We start from the raw sequence: 21,009 nt of genomic DNA on the forward strand, positions 1-21,009 counted from the left end.
CAGGGGTAGCCCGGGCAGGTGGTGTCACCTGGAAATATTACAATCTCCCAATCCTGAAATCCTGAAAAATTGATAAGTCTGTTGGATTTTGAATGAAACCTAAAATTCTACTTTCTCCATATGAAATCCAATGAGGCCGGAACCACTCTCAAACATCCTGAGTCATTTCATGGTAATGTTAAAAATTTAAGTAAAAGGATGAAAATGAAGATTAAGGAGAATGTCACTTTTACTTTAAGAATTTAACATTACCATGAATAGCATATCAATACTAGGGCCTAGACTTGATCATTAAGCTGCCCCACTCAAAAATTATTTGTTTCTTTCAAAAAAAATTGCATTTCAAACATTTAGCATCCTTAAAAAACCAAAAAAAAACATTATAAAACCTCGCTGCTGGAGACCCCAACGATAATTTCGATTGTTATCGCGATAATTTCATAAAAATCGGCTAAAAAGATTTCCGGCGATAATTTCCTATAATAATCGCGATAATTTCAATTTATCACGATTTTCACAACACTGGTTCTATGCTTAGAGCAATCTATTTCAAATTTCACAGTTAGCTCAATATCTTTTGCTGATTAGCAATCACATCAGCGTTAAAGTAAATTGCAGATAGAACATAAACATAGATCGCAGAAGACAAGCCAAGACAAGAGGACACAAGATGTGGCGCTAGCCAGGGACAAACCCCAATGAGGGGAAACCCTTGATCAATTCTTCTTATATGTTCTTCAATAGTTCTGCAGAGAGAGAGAGAGTACATATACAACAGAAGTCAACACTATCTAAATAAGAGCATAGATCATCTCTAAGAAGATGATACATGAGGTAGCTGAACTCAGTTGAAGATAAGCTGCTTCAACTGATTCTCCCAGGTGACTCCATCACCATGGTGCACCTATCATTGTGCTGCTCCTTATCATCATGCTGCACCTCACCATGTTGCACCATGTCATACCTTGCAGCACCATGCTTGCCATGCTGTCCTAATGTGCTTGCAGCACCATGCTTGCCATGCTGTCCCATTGTGACATTGTTGTACCATGTCATAGCTCGCTGTCCTATTTGCAGCACCGTGTTTTCTTCTGTCCCATGTGGCATGTTGTACCTTGCTGCTGTCCCATTGTAGCCTTGTTGTACCTTGCTGCTGTCGCAATGCACCATGCTATTGTTGTTGTTGTGATATAGACTGGTTAGGGCACTTCAGGTCGCTGCCACAGCCCTCAAACAGTCACCTAGGCAGCCCTTAGTCTCCATGCTATCCCTTGCTGTGATGGTATGGCCTGCGGCCTACCACACAACTTCATTGTAGCTTTATGGCCCACACATCACACTCAAATCAGCCCTTAATTTCTGCGGCCTAGGCCAGTAAGGCTTCTCTCCATTCGAGCTGCTGTTCTAAGCATTGTACAGCCCTAAACCCTTTCACACTATCCCTGTTTTGAGGTGGTTAGGCCTGTGGCCTACCACAGTCCTCGCTGTCACTTACAGCCTTCTCCAAAACAGAACTCCTTACCTCGTTTGCTGCCCAACTGACTTGTCTTTGATCTGTGATTAGCCCTGAACATACTCGGCCTTCTTGCAATGGCATCCAACCCTTAGAAGGCTCCACGCTTCCTTATTTTCCTTGTTGTAGTTGCCTCTTGTTCTCCTCCACATCACACTGTCCTATAATCTCCTCTGCCTTCTTAATTGCAGCTAGGCTTTAGTGTTAGGACAGCGTAAGGAATTGCTGAACTTCCCTCATTACCTAGGGCACCTAACCCTTCTTGTCATGACCCCTTGTGGACAGTACTTAGGCCTTACTCCATAACTGCGTTAGAAGCTAGGGCATCTCTTCTAGGTCATGCGTAGATCATATAGGACTGCGTTGTGAACTTCATGCTAGGGCTCCTTCCCTACTGCGTCTAGGGCTTGTAGAGACCAGCATATAGGGCAGCGAGTAACCCTCCTTGACTGCGTCTAGGGCTTGTGCTAGGGCTTCCTCTCTTAATTTCTCTACCACTAAAACCCAGAACAAGTGGAGAGAAATCAAGAGTGAAGTGTGTGTAGAAATGACAATCAATTCACCTCTTTTTATACTAAAACATTGAGCACATGTGGATGTTATTTAGTCGCTGGCTGACCTTGACGAATTGTCCCATAACACAAATAAATTCATATCTCCATGAATACTTATCGGAATCGGATAATCTTTAGATCAATCCTACACCTCTCGATGAGAGGGATCCAAGAAAAATATCAGCTGCCATAAATAAGATGACCCACACAGACTTTGGCCTAGTTGCCAATTTTAACAGAAATGCCCTTCATCCTAGTGCCTAGCGCTCCTTCCTTAAGATAGCTCCACAACCTATGCCAAGGATCCATCCTCCTCAACATGCACACCATATAGAAGATATCAATGCTAAATAAGATAACTGGCTTCATAAGTATGCTTCCTCTATCACATATCCCAAGGGCAACCATCCACCTATAAAAGCTCTACGAATGTCAATCAACCAAAGCAACATAAGTTACAATAATGGGCTAGGATTTAACAATGCAACCCGCATAACATGAAACATACTCCTAAAATGGTGTAAACACTTACAAAGCAGCCCAAAAGCTAACATTCCATCTTGGCAAGGAAAGTGTTTTCACCAACACCAATATGTTCCCCAAATAACTTCCCTTTCGCTAGGGATTCATCAAAATGTCACCAACCTACAAATCTGTAGGAATATGATCAACGGTTGAGGCACCCTTCTTTATCCTATCATGGGATTGTTACCTGAGAATAAGGTTAGCTTCTAATGCTAGCAGTTATTAGGCCAGGCAAATCCCTCACCTTCAGTGTGCAGCACAAAGCAATTCTATCATGGACAGTGTCAAACAAATTTCCAAGGAGAAGCCTCTGAGACAGATATCGGTTGAGCATATAGATAGAAGTGGGGCTTGGGCCTACTTTGACAATACATGTCAAGCTATGTCACAAGGTTCGCTGAATCTGAACCTTGAGGTTCGAAATTCGGCGAACCTGAAAAAAAAAATTCAAATTTGTTCAGGTTCAGCGAACCTAATAGTTGAACCTGAAATTCGAACCTCAACGAATATGAACCTCAACGAATTCGAACCTGATAGTCGAACCTCAACGAATTTGAACCTGAAGGCGAACCTAAAGATGAACCTAAAGCTCAATTTTATAATTTAAAAAGGGGTTCGAGGTTAGATTTTGGGCAGTTTTTGAAGCCCAAATTTATAATTTAAAAAGGGGTTCGAGGTTAGATTTTGGGCGGTTTTTGTCAGTTGTTTTAAGGTTTATTAGAAAAACCATGTGCAACACATGGTTTTCTCTTGTTCCACTTCCCACCAATTAGTTTCCTGTGGTGGACACTGGTTTGACTTTATTTACCATAGTTGTCAATAGATTTTCACAAAGCCAATTTCAGTCTGAGTGTACTCACTCTATTGTGCTCAGTGCTTCCGTTGAGTATTGTATTTTCTGCGATTCCTTGAATTCAATTTCTAGACGTTGCTTGTCCCTGCCGCCCGGAGCATGAAGTTAATAGTGGTCGTGATTTGTGGCTCGTGGGTGCTCACTGCTACTCATATAGTTTTATTGATTGATTTTGATTTTTTATTATTTTATGCCATATATATATATATATATATATATAGTCGAACTTAATGCCGAACCTCATATGAACCTCATCGGAAAATTTGAATTCCAATAGAACTTAATTGTTTCCGAACTCAAATTCAAACCCGAACCATGTGACATAGCTGTCAAGGAGGTCCTCCTGTTTGAAGGGAAGAGGGGGTTATTTCCTTATGTAATACTCATTTTATCAAATTTAAAGCAGAGCTGGGCAGATTTCTCGTTCCGCTGGGAAAAGTGTCACCAAAATTATCATCCTATTTGTAGGACAGGGGGTTATTTCCTTACGTGATACTCATTTTATCAAATTTAAAGCAGGACTGGGCATATTTTTCTTTCTGCTGAGAAAGGTGTCATCAAAATTAAAATTATCCTCCCGTTTCTAGGGCAGAGGGTTATTTCCTTATGTGATACTCATTCTATCAAATTTAAAGCAGGGCTGGGCAAATTTTTCTTTCTGCTGAAAAAGGGGTCACCAAAATTTAGATCTTTGGTGACTCTATGGTGGTGATTAATTGGAAGCTGGGTATTAGAAAATTGGATAACATTTTGCTGAGGCCTATTTTTGATGATTCAGATTTTTAGCCAATTTTTAACACAATATCTTTCAAACCTTTCTACAGTAAGAGAGATGGAGAAGCTGATGCTCTCTCCAGAGCAGGCTTGCAAGTAGATACAGGAGCTTGGCATGTTCAGGAGACAAAGGAGGATCAGTCCTTTGAATGTTTTAACACTCCTGTCTTCTGATCAGAATTTCTGGTTGAATTTATGGCAACTGTTCTCAATATGTTTTCAGACTTTCATGATGCTGTCTATGAAGTTTTTCATACCTTACTGTTGAAGGTTTCCTCTTGATGTATATCTTATGAATGTACTTCTTCCTATCAGATAATAGGAGACTGATTTTCAGGTCTTTTGGCAGAAGTTATTTTGTGTACTAAGCTGGACTGTTAAGTGGCACAAAACTGTGATATTTTGTGAGTTTTTGGATATGAGATTCTTCTAGAGGAATCATGAAATGTGTACAGCATATCAGATTCATTTATAAATGAAGTTTATGATATTTTTCTGAGGAAAAATAAGTCTTCCATCTCCAAAGACAGACTCTGGAAATGGATCTTAGATAGGGAAATAAACTAAAGTCATGAGACATAAAGCTAAGTTAGCATGTTCCAGCCTTGAAAGTTAGAAGTACTGTTTTCAAAAATCCTCCATAAGTTGCAGATATTTAGAATTTTATCATTGTTAAAAACCTGCAACTCTGAGGTAGCTGGATGTATGTACCTTTCAAGAATAATAGAATCTTGCAACTCAAGGTAGATGGATGTATATGCCTTTCAAGAATAATATATATATGCTAACAATGTTTAATCACATGAAAGGACACCTCTCTTTTGCTGAACAGATTAAAATTTCAAGGCAAACTAACCATTAACTCATTTATTCAATATCAAATGTACTTTTCCAATGCGTGAGTCCAAGATATACATGATAGGATACCTTTCTTTTGCTGAGGAAATTAAAAATCCAAAGAAAATAAACCATTAATTTATGGCAGAATAGTTCAAAAGTGAATGCAGTGTGCTCAACAAAATGTGTGAGGTATAGTTTAACAATAATAGTCATACTGTATCATGTGCATGCAAAAGTGTTTGTCTCTGTTGGTGCAGGTCCTGAAGGATGGATACTCCGAGTTCCTCTGTTTCCAATATGGTCCTCCTACTCTCCTTGATCCGTTCACTAGACTGGTTAAGCCTCTCTGTTGACATCAACAACCTTCCTCTTTGATCTGTCGATGCCTGAATCAGAAGAGTTCAAGAGAATAATATTAGGATTGCACGAAATGCCTTTATACATGCATGAAAAACCCTTGTATGCTGAAATACACATCCATAATAAATATTAAAAAAAAAAATTAAGCATAGAGAAAAGTAAAGTAAATATAACAGCCTGAATGCCAGAAAATCAGAGAAGGCTATTGTTCATGGGGTAATATGCAGAACTTATAGGTAAACAAAAATAACAATTGACAATTTCTAGCTTGTTTAACTCTTTGGAGAAGATAATGCAATCGCTTGGTACACATCAATTGGTTCGAAGTATCACATTGATTTCAGGATGAAGAATGGTAGAGCAAGATGACAAGCTGCTGGATTACTCATCAGATCCCTTTGGAGCAGATTCAATTTTCCCCATGGATGAAGATTTGATCGACAAGTGGAACTCGAAGAGGGAATTTTTCCAAATGGAGACTGGAGCTTCTTGTCAGAACTCTCAGAGGGTGCTATTGGATGGCATGACACCAACATCATTGGCATTTTCAAAACAGGTCAACTATAATGTGACCCATTTACTGAGATTACCATTTGGTTATATCTTTGTGGACCTTGTTACCCACTAAAAGTGGATAACCCATAGGAGAAATTTTCTCTTCATTTGACAGCCAGCCAGCCAGCAGCCCTATGATGGTCTTCAGATAGTGTTATGCTAGAGTTCTCCACCTATTGCTCCAGTCAGTGCTCTCACCCATCTAACATTCTTCATGATGGAAGGTCGTTCATCTATTAATAGGTACTCTAACCATTTTAGCAATCATGTTCTTTTGTTTAACATAAAGGGTATATTAATATGCATCATGGGGCAAACTGGATAATTGACTGTTCCTGATTGTATCTTTGTTCCCACGCTTCACCTAGGAGGTTAGCCCTTGACCCTAGTCCAGTGGTAACTCCTCTAAGGCCACCGTCACCTTAGCAATTTTCCTCCTGCTCTTTAGTGGAATTTCACCACAAGGGAGGCTTGTTGGGTAAAATGAAACCTGAAAATCTTATAGGATCTTCATAGTAGCGCAGAGGAAGATAGTTATGAAAAGGTATGTTAAGTTCCAGGAGAATTTAACATCTAGTAAGTCCCATAAGTTGCTACTAGCCATAGAGGACAAGGAATGGGAGGCTCTGAAGGTAGACCAACATGCAGAGACTTCCACTTCAAGAAGTCAACCTTTAGGTGGGGAGGAGTTACTAGCTCCTTCTAGTTCTATTAGAAGACCCAGGTGGTTTGAGTAGACATTAAGGGATGCTTAGGAGCATGTCGAGGCTCCTAGGAGAACATTCAGGGAGAGCAAGCCTCTAAATAATATTCCCAACTACATGGCACTAGTGACTAACATCATTGAAGAGGCAATAGACCACAAGGTCTGGAGGAAAGCCATGGTGAAGAATTATGCATGGGACATTGTGCCAGGATCAAAGGGGAAGCCAGCTCCAGATGGTTCTTCCAGAAGAACCTTCCCCACTAAGAGGGAGTGTTGATGCTCATAGCTTGGATGGTACTTCCCCAAAGGTATAAATGTCTAGGTGTGTGGAATTCGCCTAATTGACCCTTAACCTTATTAATTACTAAATAATTGAAGTAACTGATTTTTATAAAATAAAGCTAATCTAATGAAACGCAAAAGTTATTCGTATTAGTGAATTAGATGAATTTCAACCACTGATCTCAAGTTATTTTCAGATCTAATCTCAATCGCCAATCACTTCGGAGATTAGGGTTGTGAATTTGATCAACAACTCAAACTTATTAAATGAAGGTTAGGCTAAGGGAGAATATACATCTTCTTGAGCACCAAACACGATGAGAGTGAGATCACAATGATTGGGTGAAGGACTTCCATTCAAGTGTGCAGTGTTTGAGGAAGAGCGTGAGGGCAACAAGGGAGATGGATCCAAATCAGCCAGCATGAACGAAGGACAAATCTGCAAAGGGGCTTGATCAACTAGGATAACTCCAGTTTCTTGTTGTATTTTCCTCAATGGGCCATTATCCTAGGAAGGGAGCCCTTGTAAACACTGAAGATATTTGAATGAACTGATTTGAAGAGCAGAAATCTTTTTCGAGAAGAACCTTCCTCACTAAGAGGGAGTGTTGATGTTCATAGCTTGGACAGGTACTTCCCCAAAGGTATAAATGTTTAGGTGTGTGGAATTCGCCTAATTTACCCTTAACCTTAGCAATTACTAAATAATTAAAGTAACTGATTTTTATAAAATAAAGTTAATCTAATGAAACGAAAAACTTATTTGTATTAGTGAATTAGATGAATTTCAACCATTGATCTCAAGTTATTTTCAGATCTAAACTCAATCGCCAATCACTTTGGAGATTAGGGTTGTGAACTTGATCAACAACTGAAACTTATTAAATGAAGGTTAGGCTAAGGGAGAATATACATCTTCTTGAGCACCAAACACAGTGAGAGTGAGATCACAATGATTGGGTGACGGACTTCCATTCAAGTGCGCAGTGTTTGAGGAAGAGTGGGAGGGCAACAAGGGAGATAGATCCAAATCAGCCAGCAAGAACGAAGGACAGATCTGCAAAGGGGCTTGATCAACTAGGATAACTCCAGGTTTCTTGTTGTATTTTCCTCAATGGGCCATCATCCTAGGAACGGAGCCCTTGTAAACACTGAAGATATTAAATATTTGAATGAACTGATTTGAAGAGCAGAAATCTGTGTGCATGTAAGATTGACCTATGATTTAATTTGCTTCCGTTGATTATTTTGTTTCTGTTAAATTTCTAGTTGTGCTTTTATTCATTAGATCTGCATAATAAATACTTTACAGCAAGGAATCTGCTAGATAGTAACTGGCCAGGTTGTTAAGGTTAGAATTTAACAAAGGGTAGGAAAGTAGAAGAGATCCTACAAAAAATTCTCAGAGAATGGGGCCTTTTCTCTTTGGATTATGCTGGAAGATCTCAGGGGACTGATTTGGGATGGAAGAATAAAGATTTGGGTTTCTTAGCTCTTGTGTTTCTTGTCTGAAGGTTAGGAGCTGAGCTATTTTCCTTGAGGCTGGGGAAATCTTTTGCTGTGGCCAACATTTATGAAAACAAGATTCAGTTTTGGGATTCTCTTTTGGCTACAGACTTCATAAAGCAGGAGAGGTTGATTGTGCATGGAAATTTGGTATTCTTTGTTGAGTGAGCCATTTCTGGCACCCAGATTGTATTCTGAAACTGCTTAATAATAAAACCCACAGATAGCTACACCGGTTTTCCCGCATTGGGTTTTTCCACGGACATTAGTCCAAAAATAACGGTGTCATTTGTGTGCTTGTTTTTCCTTTAGTTGATGATCTGTATGTGTTGAGACTGTACTTGTATTTATTTTCAATATTTACATGGTAAATAACTTGTTAATTAACATAACAAGTAGGAAGAAATAAATCAGAAAGTACAGGAAGGATTTCTAACAGTTAGACTTAGAAATTCCAACATGATATCAGAGCGTGATTGCAGATCACAGGATAACTAAGGGCATCAGCCAATCAGAGCAGCAGCAACAAAAACAGTTGTCCCAAGTGACAGAAGTTGTTCCTAGCAGAAAAGCAGCAAGGAAGGGGTGACGTAGTAGCTGCGTCATCAGTTCGAGCTAGGAAGAGTATCAGCGCAGTGGCAGAGAGGAGCAGACCTGACCTACGTAGTGCCCAGTTATCTTTCTCAATGAGGAAGGATTGACGCCCGTGGCCAGGAGGTGCGGATTTTGCTCGTGCTGGGATTGTGCAGAGCCTAGAGGCTCTAACCTTCAATTCGCTAGGGCATAGGAGGCTGTGGGTAAGTTACGGAGTGAAGCTGGTGGGGTACTGTGGTCAGAACAATACCTAACAGGGCAAGGCCAAGGAGGAGGGAGTTGTTGTCGAGGATTTCTAGCAAAGAAATCTGGATCAGTGGTGCAGTTGCACTAACGATCGGAGTGGGGGCATCTCGACATTGACAGAGGGGTTTCCAGGAGCGAAATCAAGACTTAGAAGAGTCACACCAAGAACTTCCAGGAGGGAAGTAGAGAGACTCGTAAGAGTCGAAAGAAGAGCAACGAAATGGCAGTGAACGGGGTAAGAAATCAGGACAGACTAGACGGAGCCTCAAAGTTCGTAGTTTGGAAGGCCAGGATCTTGTCTGTTCTAGACAGGAATCGTCTCAAGCACTTCGCCTTGAACACGATAGTGATCCCAGTTGAATCGGCTGAGAACGAAAAGTACCTGGAGGCAATGGCGAGGGCCAAGAGCATCATCCTTGACGGGGTCAAAGACCATGTAGTACCACATAAAGGACATGACAAATGCGATGTGGGAGGCCCTGACGAAATTGTATTAGCATACTTTCGTGCAGAGGAAGATGCTACTGGAAAATCAACTACGGTCATACCAGATGTAGAAAGGAGAACAGATAGACACTTTCCTCGGTCGATTGAAGGAGATCCGGGATCAACTGACTTCCATAGGGGCCACTCCAGATGAGGAGATGATGGTGAGGACCACATTGAACGTCGCCTCAAAGGATTGGGAGGTATTTGTCCAAAGCATACTAGGCAGGTCGACCCTTCCAGATCGGGAGGAACTGTGGGCGGCTCTTCGTTAAGAAGAGATCAGAAGGCTAACCAAGGCGGGAAGCAGTGGAAAGGGGGTCAGAATCAAGGAGGAAGAGGAGGATGTTTCCCTAGCATCTGAAGGAAAGTAAGAGAAACGGAAGAAGAAGGAACTCTCCAAGGTCAAATGCTTCCACCGTGGGGAACTGGGTCATTATGCGAGCTAGTGTCCGAGGAAGAAAAGCAAGGGAGAGGTTTCTGAGACCAAGGCCGCGCCAGCAAGGGCTGAGAAAGAAGTGGAGACAGATGATGATTGTGCCATGAGTGCTCATGCACCTCAAGAGAAGAGGTGGGGATACATCGAGTTGTAGTTAGGCAGACTACGGGCGATGAGGGGCAGCATCCTCAAGGTACCCAACCTCTTGGATTAAACCTTGCTATGGGAGCCCTGAAGAGTAGTAGCAGGACTGACAGATGTCAGAGTTGGGAGATCAGTTACTTACTTCTCAGTCACTGAGTTGCAGTGCAGCAGTTAGCAGCGGCAGTGCTATGGACAGCACGATGCAGCATGATGAGACGGGTTGCAATGCATATGCAGTAGTGGCAGTGGCAGGGCCATGGGCAGTAACACGAATGCATAGGGAGTTGCCCTACAGATGCAATGGGTACATGATGCAACAGTGCAGAGGATGTTGGGCAGCAGGCCTAACATCAGCACAGGGACTGATGCCGGATGATCAAGATGATGCTCAGTGAGGAGTATTACTAGAGCACAGTCCTCGCTAGGAGGGAGTGTTGATTTGGGGTAGCATCGAATATGCTCTAGCCACGAAAATTGGTGGAGAGGCTAAAGCACATGAGATCTCCAATACCCATAAATGGTTTGGGCAAAATCTAACAAGTTTGGGAGATATTAAAATAATTAATATTTTTAATGGAGTCCCTAAGTCTAAACTTAGGGAAAATAAAATATTAATGTGAATTAATATAAAACTGAGTTAGAATGGTCCAAAAGTCATGGATCAAGCCAAATCTAATCTTAGTTGTTGATTAGGGACTTAATCTTGGCCGTTGAATTGTCAACGAGAAAAGTATAAGAGGAGGCTTGAGGGTCACTTGGAGAATGCACCGAGTTGATCAAGAATTCGATTTTTTGGGGCAGGGCTTACTGAGGAAATCAAAGGAGTGATCAGAGTTGCCGCTGAGGGGCAGTGAATGCAGTAGCAGAGAGGCAAAGATATTACCAAGAGCATCAGGGTAGAAGCTGATTGAGGGTTGATGCAAAGCCAGCTAGAGGCCACACAGAAGTAGCCAGAGGCCACGCAAAGCCTGAGGAGGGCCAGCGTGGGAGATGCAAAGCCTCCAGAGGTTGACACAGAGCCTCCATAGGCTGACGTTGGGCTAGTTGGGTTGACGCTAGGCCAGAGAGGCTGACGCAAACCCTAGAGGCTGACGCTAGGAGATTTCGTGGGGCAGATTGGGGCTGATATATGTCTCCGACTGAGAGGTACTACTGTCGAGGGTATTCTCTGTTGGGTGAGCCATTTCTGGCACCCAGATTGTATTCTGAAACTGCTTAATAATAAAACCCTCAGATAGCTGCACCAGTTTTCCCGCATTGGGTTTTTCTGAGGGCATTAGTCCAAAAATAATGGTGTCACTTGTGTGCTTGTTTTTCATTCAATTGATGATCTGTATGTGTTGAGACTGTACTTTTATTTATTTTCAGTATTTACATGGTAAATAACTTGTTAATTAACAGAACACGCAGGAAGAAATAAATCAAAAAGTATAGGAAGGATTTCTAACAATTAGACTTAGAAATTCCAACATGGTATCAGAGTGTGGTTGCAGATCACAGGATAACTGAGAGCATCAGCCGAGCAGAGCAGCAGCAGCAAAAATAGTTGTCCCGAGTGACAGAAGTTGCTCCTAGCGGAAAAGCAGCAAGGAAGGGGTGACGTAGTGCCTGTGTCATCAGTTCGAGCCGGGAAGAGTATCAGCATAGTGGCAGAGGGGCAGACCTGACCTAATAGTGGCAGAGGGGCAGACCTGACCTACGCAGTGCCCGGTCATCTTTCTCGTTGAGGAAGGATTGACGCCCATGACCAGGGGTTGCAGATTTTGCTGGTGCCGAGATTGCGCAAAGCCTAGAGACTCTAACCATCAATTCGCTGGGGCATAGGAGGTTGTGGGCAAGTTGCGGAGTGACACTGGTGGGGTACTGTGGTCAAAACAATACCTAACAGGGCAAGACCAAGGAGAAGGGAGTTGCTGCCGAGGATTTCTAGCCAAGAAATCCAGATCAGTGGTGCAGCTGCACTAATGATCGGAGTGGGGGCATCTCGACATTGGCAGAGGGGTTTCTAGGAGGGAAATCGAGGCTCAAAGGGAGTCACACCGAGAACTTCCAGGAGGGAAGTAGAGAGACTCATAAGAGTCGAAAGAGGAGCAGTGAAATGGTAGTGAACGGGGTAAGAGATCAGGACAAATTGGACGGAGCCTCAAACTTTGTAGTTTGGAAGGCCGGGATCTTGTCCATTCTAGACAGGAATCATCTCAAGTACTTCGCCTTGGACACGATAGTGATCCTAGTTGACCCGGATGAGAACGAAAAGTACCAGGAGGCAATGGCAAGGGCCAAGAGCATCATCCTTGACGAGGTCAAGGACCATGTAGTACCACATATTGTCAAAAAGGACACGGCAAATGCGATGTGAGAGGCCCTGACGAAATTGTATCAGCATACTTCCGTGCAGAGGAAGATGCTAATGGAAAATCAATTGCGGTCATACCAGATGCAAAAAGGAGAATAGATAAACACTTTCCTCGGTCGATTGAAGGAGATCCGGGATCAGCTGACTTCCGTAGGGGCCACGCCAAATGAGGAGATGATGGTGAGGACCGCATTGAACGCAGTCTCAGAGGATTGGGAGGTATTTGTCCAGAGCATACTGGGCAAGTCAACCCTTCCAGATTGGGAGGAACTGTGGGCGGCTCTTCGTTAAGAAGAGATCAGAAGGCTAACCAAGGCGAGAAGCAACGGCAAGGGGGTCAGAATCAAGGAGGAAGAGGAGGATGTTGCCCTAGCATCTGAAGAAAAGCAAGAGAAACGGAAGAAGAAGGACCTCTCCAAGGTCAAATGCTTCCACTATGGGGAACTAGGTCGCTATGCGAGCCAGTGTCCGAGGAGGAAGAGCAAGGGAGAGGCTTCTGAGACCAAGGTTGCGCCAACAAGGGCCGAGAAAGAAGTGGAGACAGATGATGATTGTGGCATGAGTGCTCATGCACCTCGAGAGAAGAGGTGGGGAGACATCGAGTTGTAGTCATGCGGACTTCAAGCGATGAGGGGCAGGATCCTCGAGGTACCCAACCTCTTGGATTATACCTTGCTAAGGGAGCCCTGAAGAGGAGTAGCAAGACTGACAGATGTCAAAGTTGGGAGATCAGTTACTTACTTCTCAGTAACTGAGTTGCAGTGCAATAGTTAGCAGTGGCAGTGCTATGGACAACACGATGCAACATGATGAGAGGGGTTGCAGTGTATACGCAGCAGTGGTAGTGGCAGGGCCATGGGCAACAACACGGATGCAGAGGGAGTTGCCCTACAGATGCAATGGGTAGCAGTACATGATGCAGCAGTGCAGAGGATGTTGGGCAGCAAGCCTAACATCAGCACAGGGACCGATGTCAAATGATCAAGGTGATGCTCACTGAGGAGTATTACTAGAGGACAGTCCTCGCTAAGAGGGAGTATTGATTTGGGGTAGCATCGGATGTGCTCTAGCCATGAAAATTGGTGGAGAGGCTAAATCACATGAGATCTCCAATACCCATAAATGGTTTGGGCAGAATCTAACAAGTTTGGGAGATATTAAAATAATTAATATTTTTAATGGAGTCCCTAAGTCTAAACTTAGGGAAAATAAAATATTAATGTGAATTAATATAAAACTGAGTTAGAATGGTCCAAAAGTCATGGATCAAGCCACATCTAATCTTAGTCGTTGATTAGGGACTTAATCTCGGTCGTTGAATTGTCAACGAGAAAAGTATAAGAGAAGGCTTGATGGTCACTTGGAGAATACACCGAATTGATCAAGAATTTGATTTTTTGGGGCAGGGCTTGCTGAGGAAATCAAAGGAGTGATCAGAGTCGCAGCTGAGGGGCAGTGAATGCAGTAGCAGAGAGGCAGAGATAGTACCGAGAGCATCAGCGTAGAAGCTGGGAGAGGGTTGACGAAGAGCCAGTTAGAGGCCATGCAGAGGCAGCCAAAGGCCACGCAGAGCCTGAGGAGGGCCAGCGTGGGAGATGCAGAGGCTCCAGAGGCTGACGCAAAGCCTCCAAAGGCTAACGCTAAGCTATATGGGTTGACGTTGGGCCAAAGAGGCTGATGCTGGGAGATTTTGTAGGGCAGATTGGGGCTGATATCTATCTCTGACTGAGAGGTACTACTGCCAAGGGTATTCTCTGTTGGTTGAGCCATTCTGGCACCCAAATTGTATTCTGACACTGCTTAATAATAAAACCCTCAGATAGTTGCACCGGTTTTCCTGCATTGGGTTTTTCCAGAGACATTAGTCCAAAAATAATGGTGTCACTTGTGTGCCTTTTTTCCTTCAGTTGATGATGTGTATGTGTTGAGATTGTACTTGTATTTATTTTCAGTATTTACATGGTAAATAACTTGTTAATTAACAGAACAAGTAGGAAGAAATAAATCAGAAAGTACAGGAAGGATTTCTAATAATTAGACTTAGAAATTCCAACAAAAACATAATGGCAAATGGGGAGACAATTAGATCATGGGTGGAATCAGGTGGTGACATGGACCATTTTCCTATCTTGTTTTAAAATGGCATAGAGAGGAAAAGAATCATTTTAAAACTTTCAAGTTTAACCCCACTTGGCTGGAAGATGAGGAGTTTCAAACATTGGTAAAATAAAATTACAGAGGTTCTGATGGAAATTTGGGAAGTTAGCATGTTTTCAATTTGCCAGTAGTTAAAGGAAAGGTAAAAGTAGCAGCTTCAAATTGAGCTTTCAATAAGTTTAGATAATAGGATCAGGAGCTCTCTCAAACAGAAACGCTGATTGCAGAGTTGTTAATTTTAGATAACAATGGTATGTTCTATGCTTAAGCACAATTTACTTCAATGTTCCTTTAGCAACCCAATGACAATTTCCAATTATATCTAGTAGCAATCACACTACCTTATAAACACTGATAGTAAATGCAGATAGAACATAAAATCATATGCAGAAGACGAGCCAAGACAAGAGAACACAAGATGTGGCGGATACCAAGGACAAACACCAATGTGGGGAAACCCTTTGATCAAATCTTCTTATTATTCTTCAATAGTTTAGCAGAGAGAGAGAGAGAGAGTACTAATATCGTAAATACAAGTCCAAAACAGATCTGCCAAATCAGCAGTCAAATCAGTAGTCAATGCAGCCCTCACTAGAAAATCAACGGTGATCAGAGCTACCCCAAATCATCCTCTAATATGTTGAAGAATCCAGGGCAATTCTATGTAGTGTGATTCTTCTTGACTTGATAACAATTTGTGGAGTCCATTTACTTTTCTTATTAGCTTAATCTTCTTCTTCTTATTAATGCATGTGTGTGTACTTCATCAAACTGCTACCAAAAACATAAGAACAAGAACACAAGATGTTGGCTCTCTGCCAGGGCCAAAACCTCTCTTCTCTTGAGAGGAAAATCCTTCAGTAAGCTTTCTCTTATTGAAGCTTCTTTCTTGATCAATGCCAAACCCTAGACCTTTGACTAGAAGATCCTCCAAGCACAAGTCAAGTCCTTCCTTTTCCCTGCACTATGTTTCCCCGACACTTTGTCCACCTCCTTTTGACAATTCGTTCCCCGGCACTTCATCCTTCTTCCCAGCACTTTGTTCTTCCTTCCACTGTTAGTAGACCTTCTAGAGGAGATACTTATCTTTTGTACTTAGTGATATCCTTCACCTAAGGATACTCCTTCCTTCTCTTGATCATTCGAGTCCCTTCTTTATGTATAGTCATAGGTTTAGTGTGACAACGTTGCAGCCCTAATTCTCGGACGTGTGAGAGGTACCCTAGAGAATTAGGGTCCTTTTCCTTCGCTAGAGAGGTAGGCTTCTTTGCTTTACTTGGGAGGCCTTGTAGGCCTAGTTTCAAGCCCAAACAACACTAGTTAATGGATTGTTTGTCCCTATTGTCATACCCACAGACTTAACCACCTTTTCTTCGCACGTGTGACTGTTTCTAGCCCTAGAAACAGTCCTCTTCACTTTGGTGTTTCTCCTCCTTCCTTCGCTACACTAGGAGGCCTCTTCTTCATCCTTTGTTACCCTTTCTCTTACCTCTTTTCTTCGCAAATTTCAGAGCTCCTTGATTGACATTGTAATGGAGTGGACAACCTCTATATATAGAGGATTGTCCCTCCTTTTAGGCCGACTTGTAGACTGTTTGCAGGCTGACTTGTTATGCTTACTTTGGATGGCTTCTTTGGTGGTGTCACATGCTTGGAGGAGACTCTTTGATGGTGCCTTTGCTTAGGAGGAGACTTGACTTTGCTTGGAGGAGTATTCTTTGACTTCTATACAAACATATACATGATGCAACATGCCCTTAAGGTCTTCAACATTTTCTTTTGACTATTTGACTCACCTATAGCACTTTAACTTGTGCTAGACCTATTTCAATGAGCAAGAATCTCATTGACATATTTAAAAATAATATTTCTTTTCTTGAATAAATACAAATATCAAAAGTACATTTATGAAGACCAAACCTAGTTACATTTCCTTCAACACTCCCTCTTAACTAGGGAGGTATTCATACAACATTACAAGATGTTTGGCTATGTTTCAATCTTGAAGAATTCACATAAGAGAAACCAGATTTGTAATCCATCTGTATAGCATCATATCAATCAGCATTGTCATAGTGCAAAGCCTTCACTGCTCCATCTCTTCATGATACCATGAGCTACAATGCTGGCGAGACCAATGATTTATAGACACCTTCATCAGTGTCACTCAAGGTACATACCCACCCGAGTGTTCACTGAGTATGACCTTCTAGAACTATTCTTATCTTGGGTTCCCAGCCCTCAAAGAATATCGGTCCTCTTGCCTACTCGTCTTGGATGCCCTACACATCCTCAAAGAATATCGGATGCCAAATGATTACCTAATCCTCCCATTCTTTCTTCCCAAGTGAAGACAAGAATGTTCTCAATTGAGGAAAATATGCCCAAGTATCCTCCAACAAGGTACTTGTCCAAGTTCCTTTTTAATTGGGAACTTGTTATAACTCCCTCTTAACTAGGGAGTTGTCCATTCATCAGCAACTTCTTCTTTGTGGGTCCTTCAGCAGCTTGATCTTCTTCTTTCTTTCGATGTCATGAAGTCTTGGTTCGAACTTCCTTTTGGTAGGGGCACCATCCATTGATCACTTTCCTTCCTGGTTTGTCATGTCATTGCTTGCTTTGTGGAAAGTGGTTTTCTTGTCATATATCAGGATCTCTTGTCATCTGGCTACTCCTTTGTTATCTTGTCCATGCTTCAAAATACTCTTCTCATGGATGTTTCGTTGAACTTGCTTATTCCCATGCTTCACTTGAGTGGCCCTTCATGAATTCATCTTGTTATGTTTCAACATTAAGTTTTGCTGGATGGCTTCTTCATCATGACATCTTCATAGAGTAGAATCAGTGATCTATGCCTTTCATATCTCCAAGGCCTTCATAGGTGTCAAGGGTCCTTTGATCTTTTTCTTCCTTTGTCAGAGTTGTCATGCCTTCTTTCGAGAGATGTCTTCAAAGTATCTTGTCAGATAGTGATTCTTGGTGATCATGGTGTTCTTCACATGCTTGATCTCTTTATTCATTTGCTTCTTCTTGGATAGATTGGTCAACCACTTTCCGCTCCTTGTGAGAGCACTTCTTTATTGCTTGCTTCTAGGACTATTTGCATTTCTTCTTTACTTGCTTCTTAGTTAGCAATCTTATACTCCTTATGTGAGTATTTTCTTTTGTTGACCTTCATTGCATTGTAGTACATGCCTTCGAGCATGTCATTGGTGAAAGAGATTCTCATCTTGATTCTCCTTTGATCATCTTAGCTTCATTTAGTTGTCCTTGGTGTGGCCCTTTTGCTTCATCTTAGCTTGACTGCATATCATCCTTTTCTTGAATCCCATGAATGGGGTTCCCGAATGAAACATCTGCTTTGGTTCATGAACCTTCTTTTGAAGATTCCATCATAGGATCTTAAAGACCCTTTCCTTGCAAATGTTTCTTTCCTTTTGATGATGGAGGTCTTCTAAGATTCTTAATCATGATCAATTTTCTTTCATTGTGGATGAGGTCCTATTCTAGGTATGCTCCTTCCATATGAATATCTTGAGCTATGTCCATCATGCTCCTATATTCTAGAAGATATTTCTAACCATGCATTTTGTTTTCATTTATAAATGCTCTTTCTAAATGAGTATCTAGAACTCTATGTACTACATGCTTCTAGATTCTAGAAGATGTTTCTAGCCATGCAATTTTATTTTATTCCTACATGCTCCTATCCTACTCAAAACTTTGAAAGAAGACTTTAGGTAAAGAGTTTGACTTAGTCATATTAGAGATGCGGAGGATCTTCCTTCTTTTGCTTCTTTTCTTCTTCTTTCACCTCTTGAGTCATGTGAGCTTCTTCCCTCTTTCTTTTGTTGTTGTTGTCCTTCTTAAGCTTAGGACAATTCCTTTTGTAGTGTCCATATTCTTGGCATCCATAGCATTGGATTTTGGACATATCTTTGTTGTTTGTTCTTCGTGAACCAAATTTGCCAAATTTTCTCTATCTCTTGGCTTGGACATATCTTTGTTGTTTGTTCTTCGTGAACCAAATTTGCCAAATTTTCCCTTTCTCTCGGCCATGGTAGCAAATGCTTGCTCCTTTGATCCCACATCTTCCTTGGCTTTGAGTTTGGTTTCCTCTGTTTTGCATAGAGACCACATTTCACTTAGTGTGGTAGCTTCCTTCTTGGCATATATGCTAGATGTGAAGTTGCCCCAATCCTCAGGTAGAGCATTGAGTACTACAGTTGTCATTTCTTTGTCGGACATGACTTCCCCTAGCTCTTGAAGTTGATCTCTCATCTCAGAGATCTTCATGAAGTAGGGAGCTATTCCTTCCTTTGTTATCTTCATCTTGTACAATTCATTCCTTAGAGATATCACTTCTCCGGCTATGGATACCGAGAATAGCTCTACTAGCTTATCATAAATTTCTTTTGATGTCTCAAATTTGGAGACATAAGGAATGAGAGAGTCCTTGATAGATTCTATTAGAATCCTTTGAGCTCTTGTCTCATCCTTATTATACTTGGCTAAGGCTTGAGTTTGTTCCTTAGCAAGGATAGCGATATTCCCTTTGACATGTTCCAGAAGTTCATTCTCCTTGAGAAGTAAATCAGTCTTCTTCTTCCATGCAAGAAAGTTATTGGTACCTACCAATTTGTTACTTTCCTTGTAAAAAGACATTGATGTATATCTAGAAGGGGACATATACTTACTTGATAGATTTTGAAATGTAGTTGACTTTCTTTTCTCCTTGAAGTCTTGATGGCTTGCTTTCCTTGAATCTTGATGTTCCTCAAGATGTCTTCTCCAAGTGGGCTTGCTTGATGATGAGACTTGCTTGATGATTTGTGGCTTGATGTAGGTCCCTCTTTGATTTGCTCTTCTTTGTAGGTGCCTTTATATAAGGCTCTTCTTCTAACTTTGTAGTCTCCCCTGATGAATGATAGATGATGGACCTTCTTGTCCTTGATGTGATAGAGACTTCTTGGCTTGATGCTTTAACTTTTGTAGATGTCCTTCCTTGATGAGTGTTCTTGAGATTCCCTTTCCTTGATGTGTCACCTTAGCTCCGATCCCATGTTGAAGAATCTAGGGCAATTCTATGTAGTGTGATTCTTCTTGACTTGATAACAATTTGTGGAGTCTTTTTACTTTTCTTGTTAGCTTAGTCTTCTTCTTATTATTAATGCATGTGTATTTACTTCATCAAATTGCAATCAAAAACATAAGAACAAAAACACAAGATGTTGGCTCTCTGTCAGGGCCAAAACCTCTCTTCTCTTGAGAGGAAAACCCTTCGGTAAGTTTTCTCTTATTGAAGCTACTTTCTTGATCAATGCCAAACCCTAGACCTTTGACTAGAAGATCCTCCAAGAACAAGCCAATTCCTTCCTTTTCTCTGCACTATGTTTCACCGGGATTTTGTCCACCTCCTTCCAGCGCTTCGTTCTTCCTTCCACTGTTAGTAGACCTTCTAGAAGAGATACTTATCTTTTGTAATTAGTGATATCCTTCACCTAAGGATACTCCTTCCTTCTCTTGATCATCTGAGTCCCTTCTTTATGTATAGTTGTAAGCTTAGTGTGACAGCACTACAACCCTAATTCTCGCACGTGTGAGAGGTACCCTAGAGAATTAGGGTCTTTTTCCTTCGCTAGAGAGGTAGGCTTCTTCGCTTTACTTGGGAGGCCTTGTAGGCCTAGTTTCAAGCCCAAACAACACTAGTTAATGGACTATTTGTCCCTTCTGTCATAACCGCAGACTTAACCACCTTTTCTTCGCACGTGTGACTATTTCTAGCCCTAGAAACAGTCCTCTTCACTTCGGTTTTTCTCCTCCTTCCTTCACTACACTAGGAGGCCACTTCTTCGTCCTTCGTTACCCTTTCTCTTACTGTTACACAGTAATTTGTCACTGTCTTCCTGTCAGTCACCCTACTGTGTCAAGAATTCACAATAATCAAGTTCATGCCTTCTGAACTGGCCCAAAACCCACTTTTCCAAAGTTTTCCTCATTAGCGCGTCTGTTTCTAAAATACCCGCGCTGACTGGCGGCTCTCAGTGTATTCAGTGCGCTGCCAGCGCGGAAGCACATCACTTTTCCGCATTGGTCGCATTTTATGAGCCAGCGCACCT

General features: G+C 41.7%; 1 protein-coding gene across 1 annotated transcript in view; it reads right to left on the reverse strand.

Moving 5' to 3' along the window:
- Positions 1-21,009, reverse strand: part of LOC149149377 (vesicle transport v-SNARE 13-like) — a 67,370-nt gene that overhangs the window by 26,813 nt on the left and 19,548 nt on the right. Inside the window, exon 4 of the mRNA XM_089439005.1 lies at positions 5,275-5,445. Within this exon, the coding sequence (XP_089295131.1) occupies positions 5,275-5,445 (171 nt within the window). The remainder of the gene's footprint in view (positions 1-5,274; positions 5,446-21,009) is intronic.

The sequence above is a fragment of the Pinus tabuliformis genome, chromosome 9 (assembly GCF_031772625.1).
Source record: "Pinus tabuliformis cultivar Carrire ecotype Pingquan chromosome 9, CPIR1, whole genome shotgun sequence".
NCBI classification, from domain to species: domain Eukaryota; kingdom Viridiplantae; phylum Streptophyta; class Pinopsida; order Pinales; family Pinaceae; genus Pinus; species Pinus tabuliformis.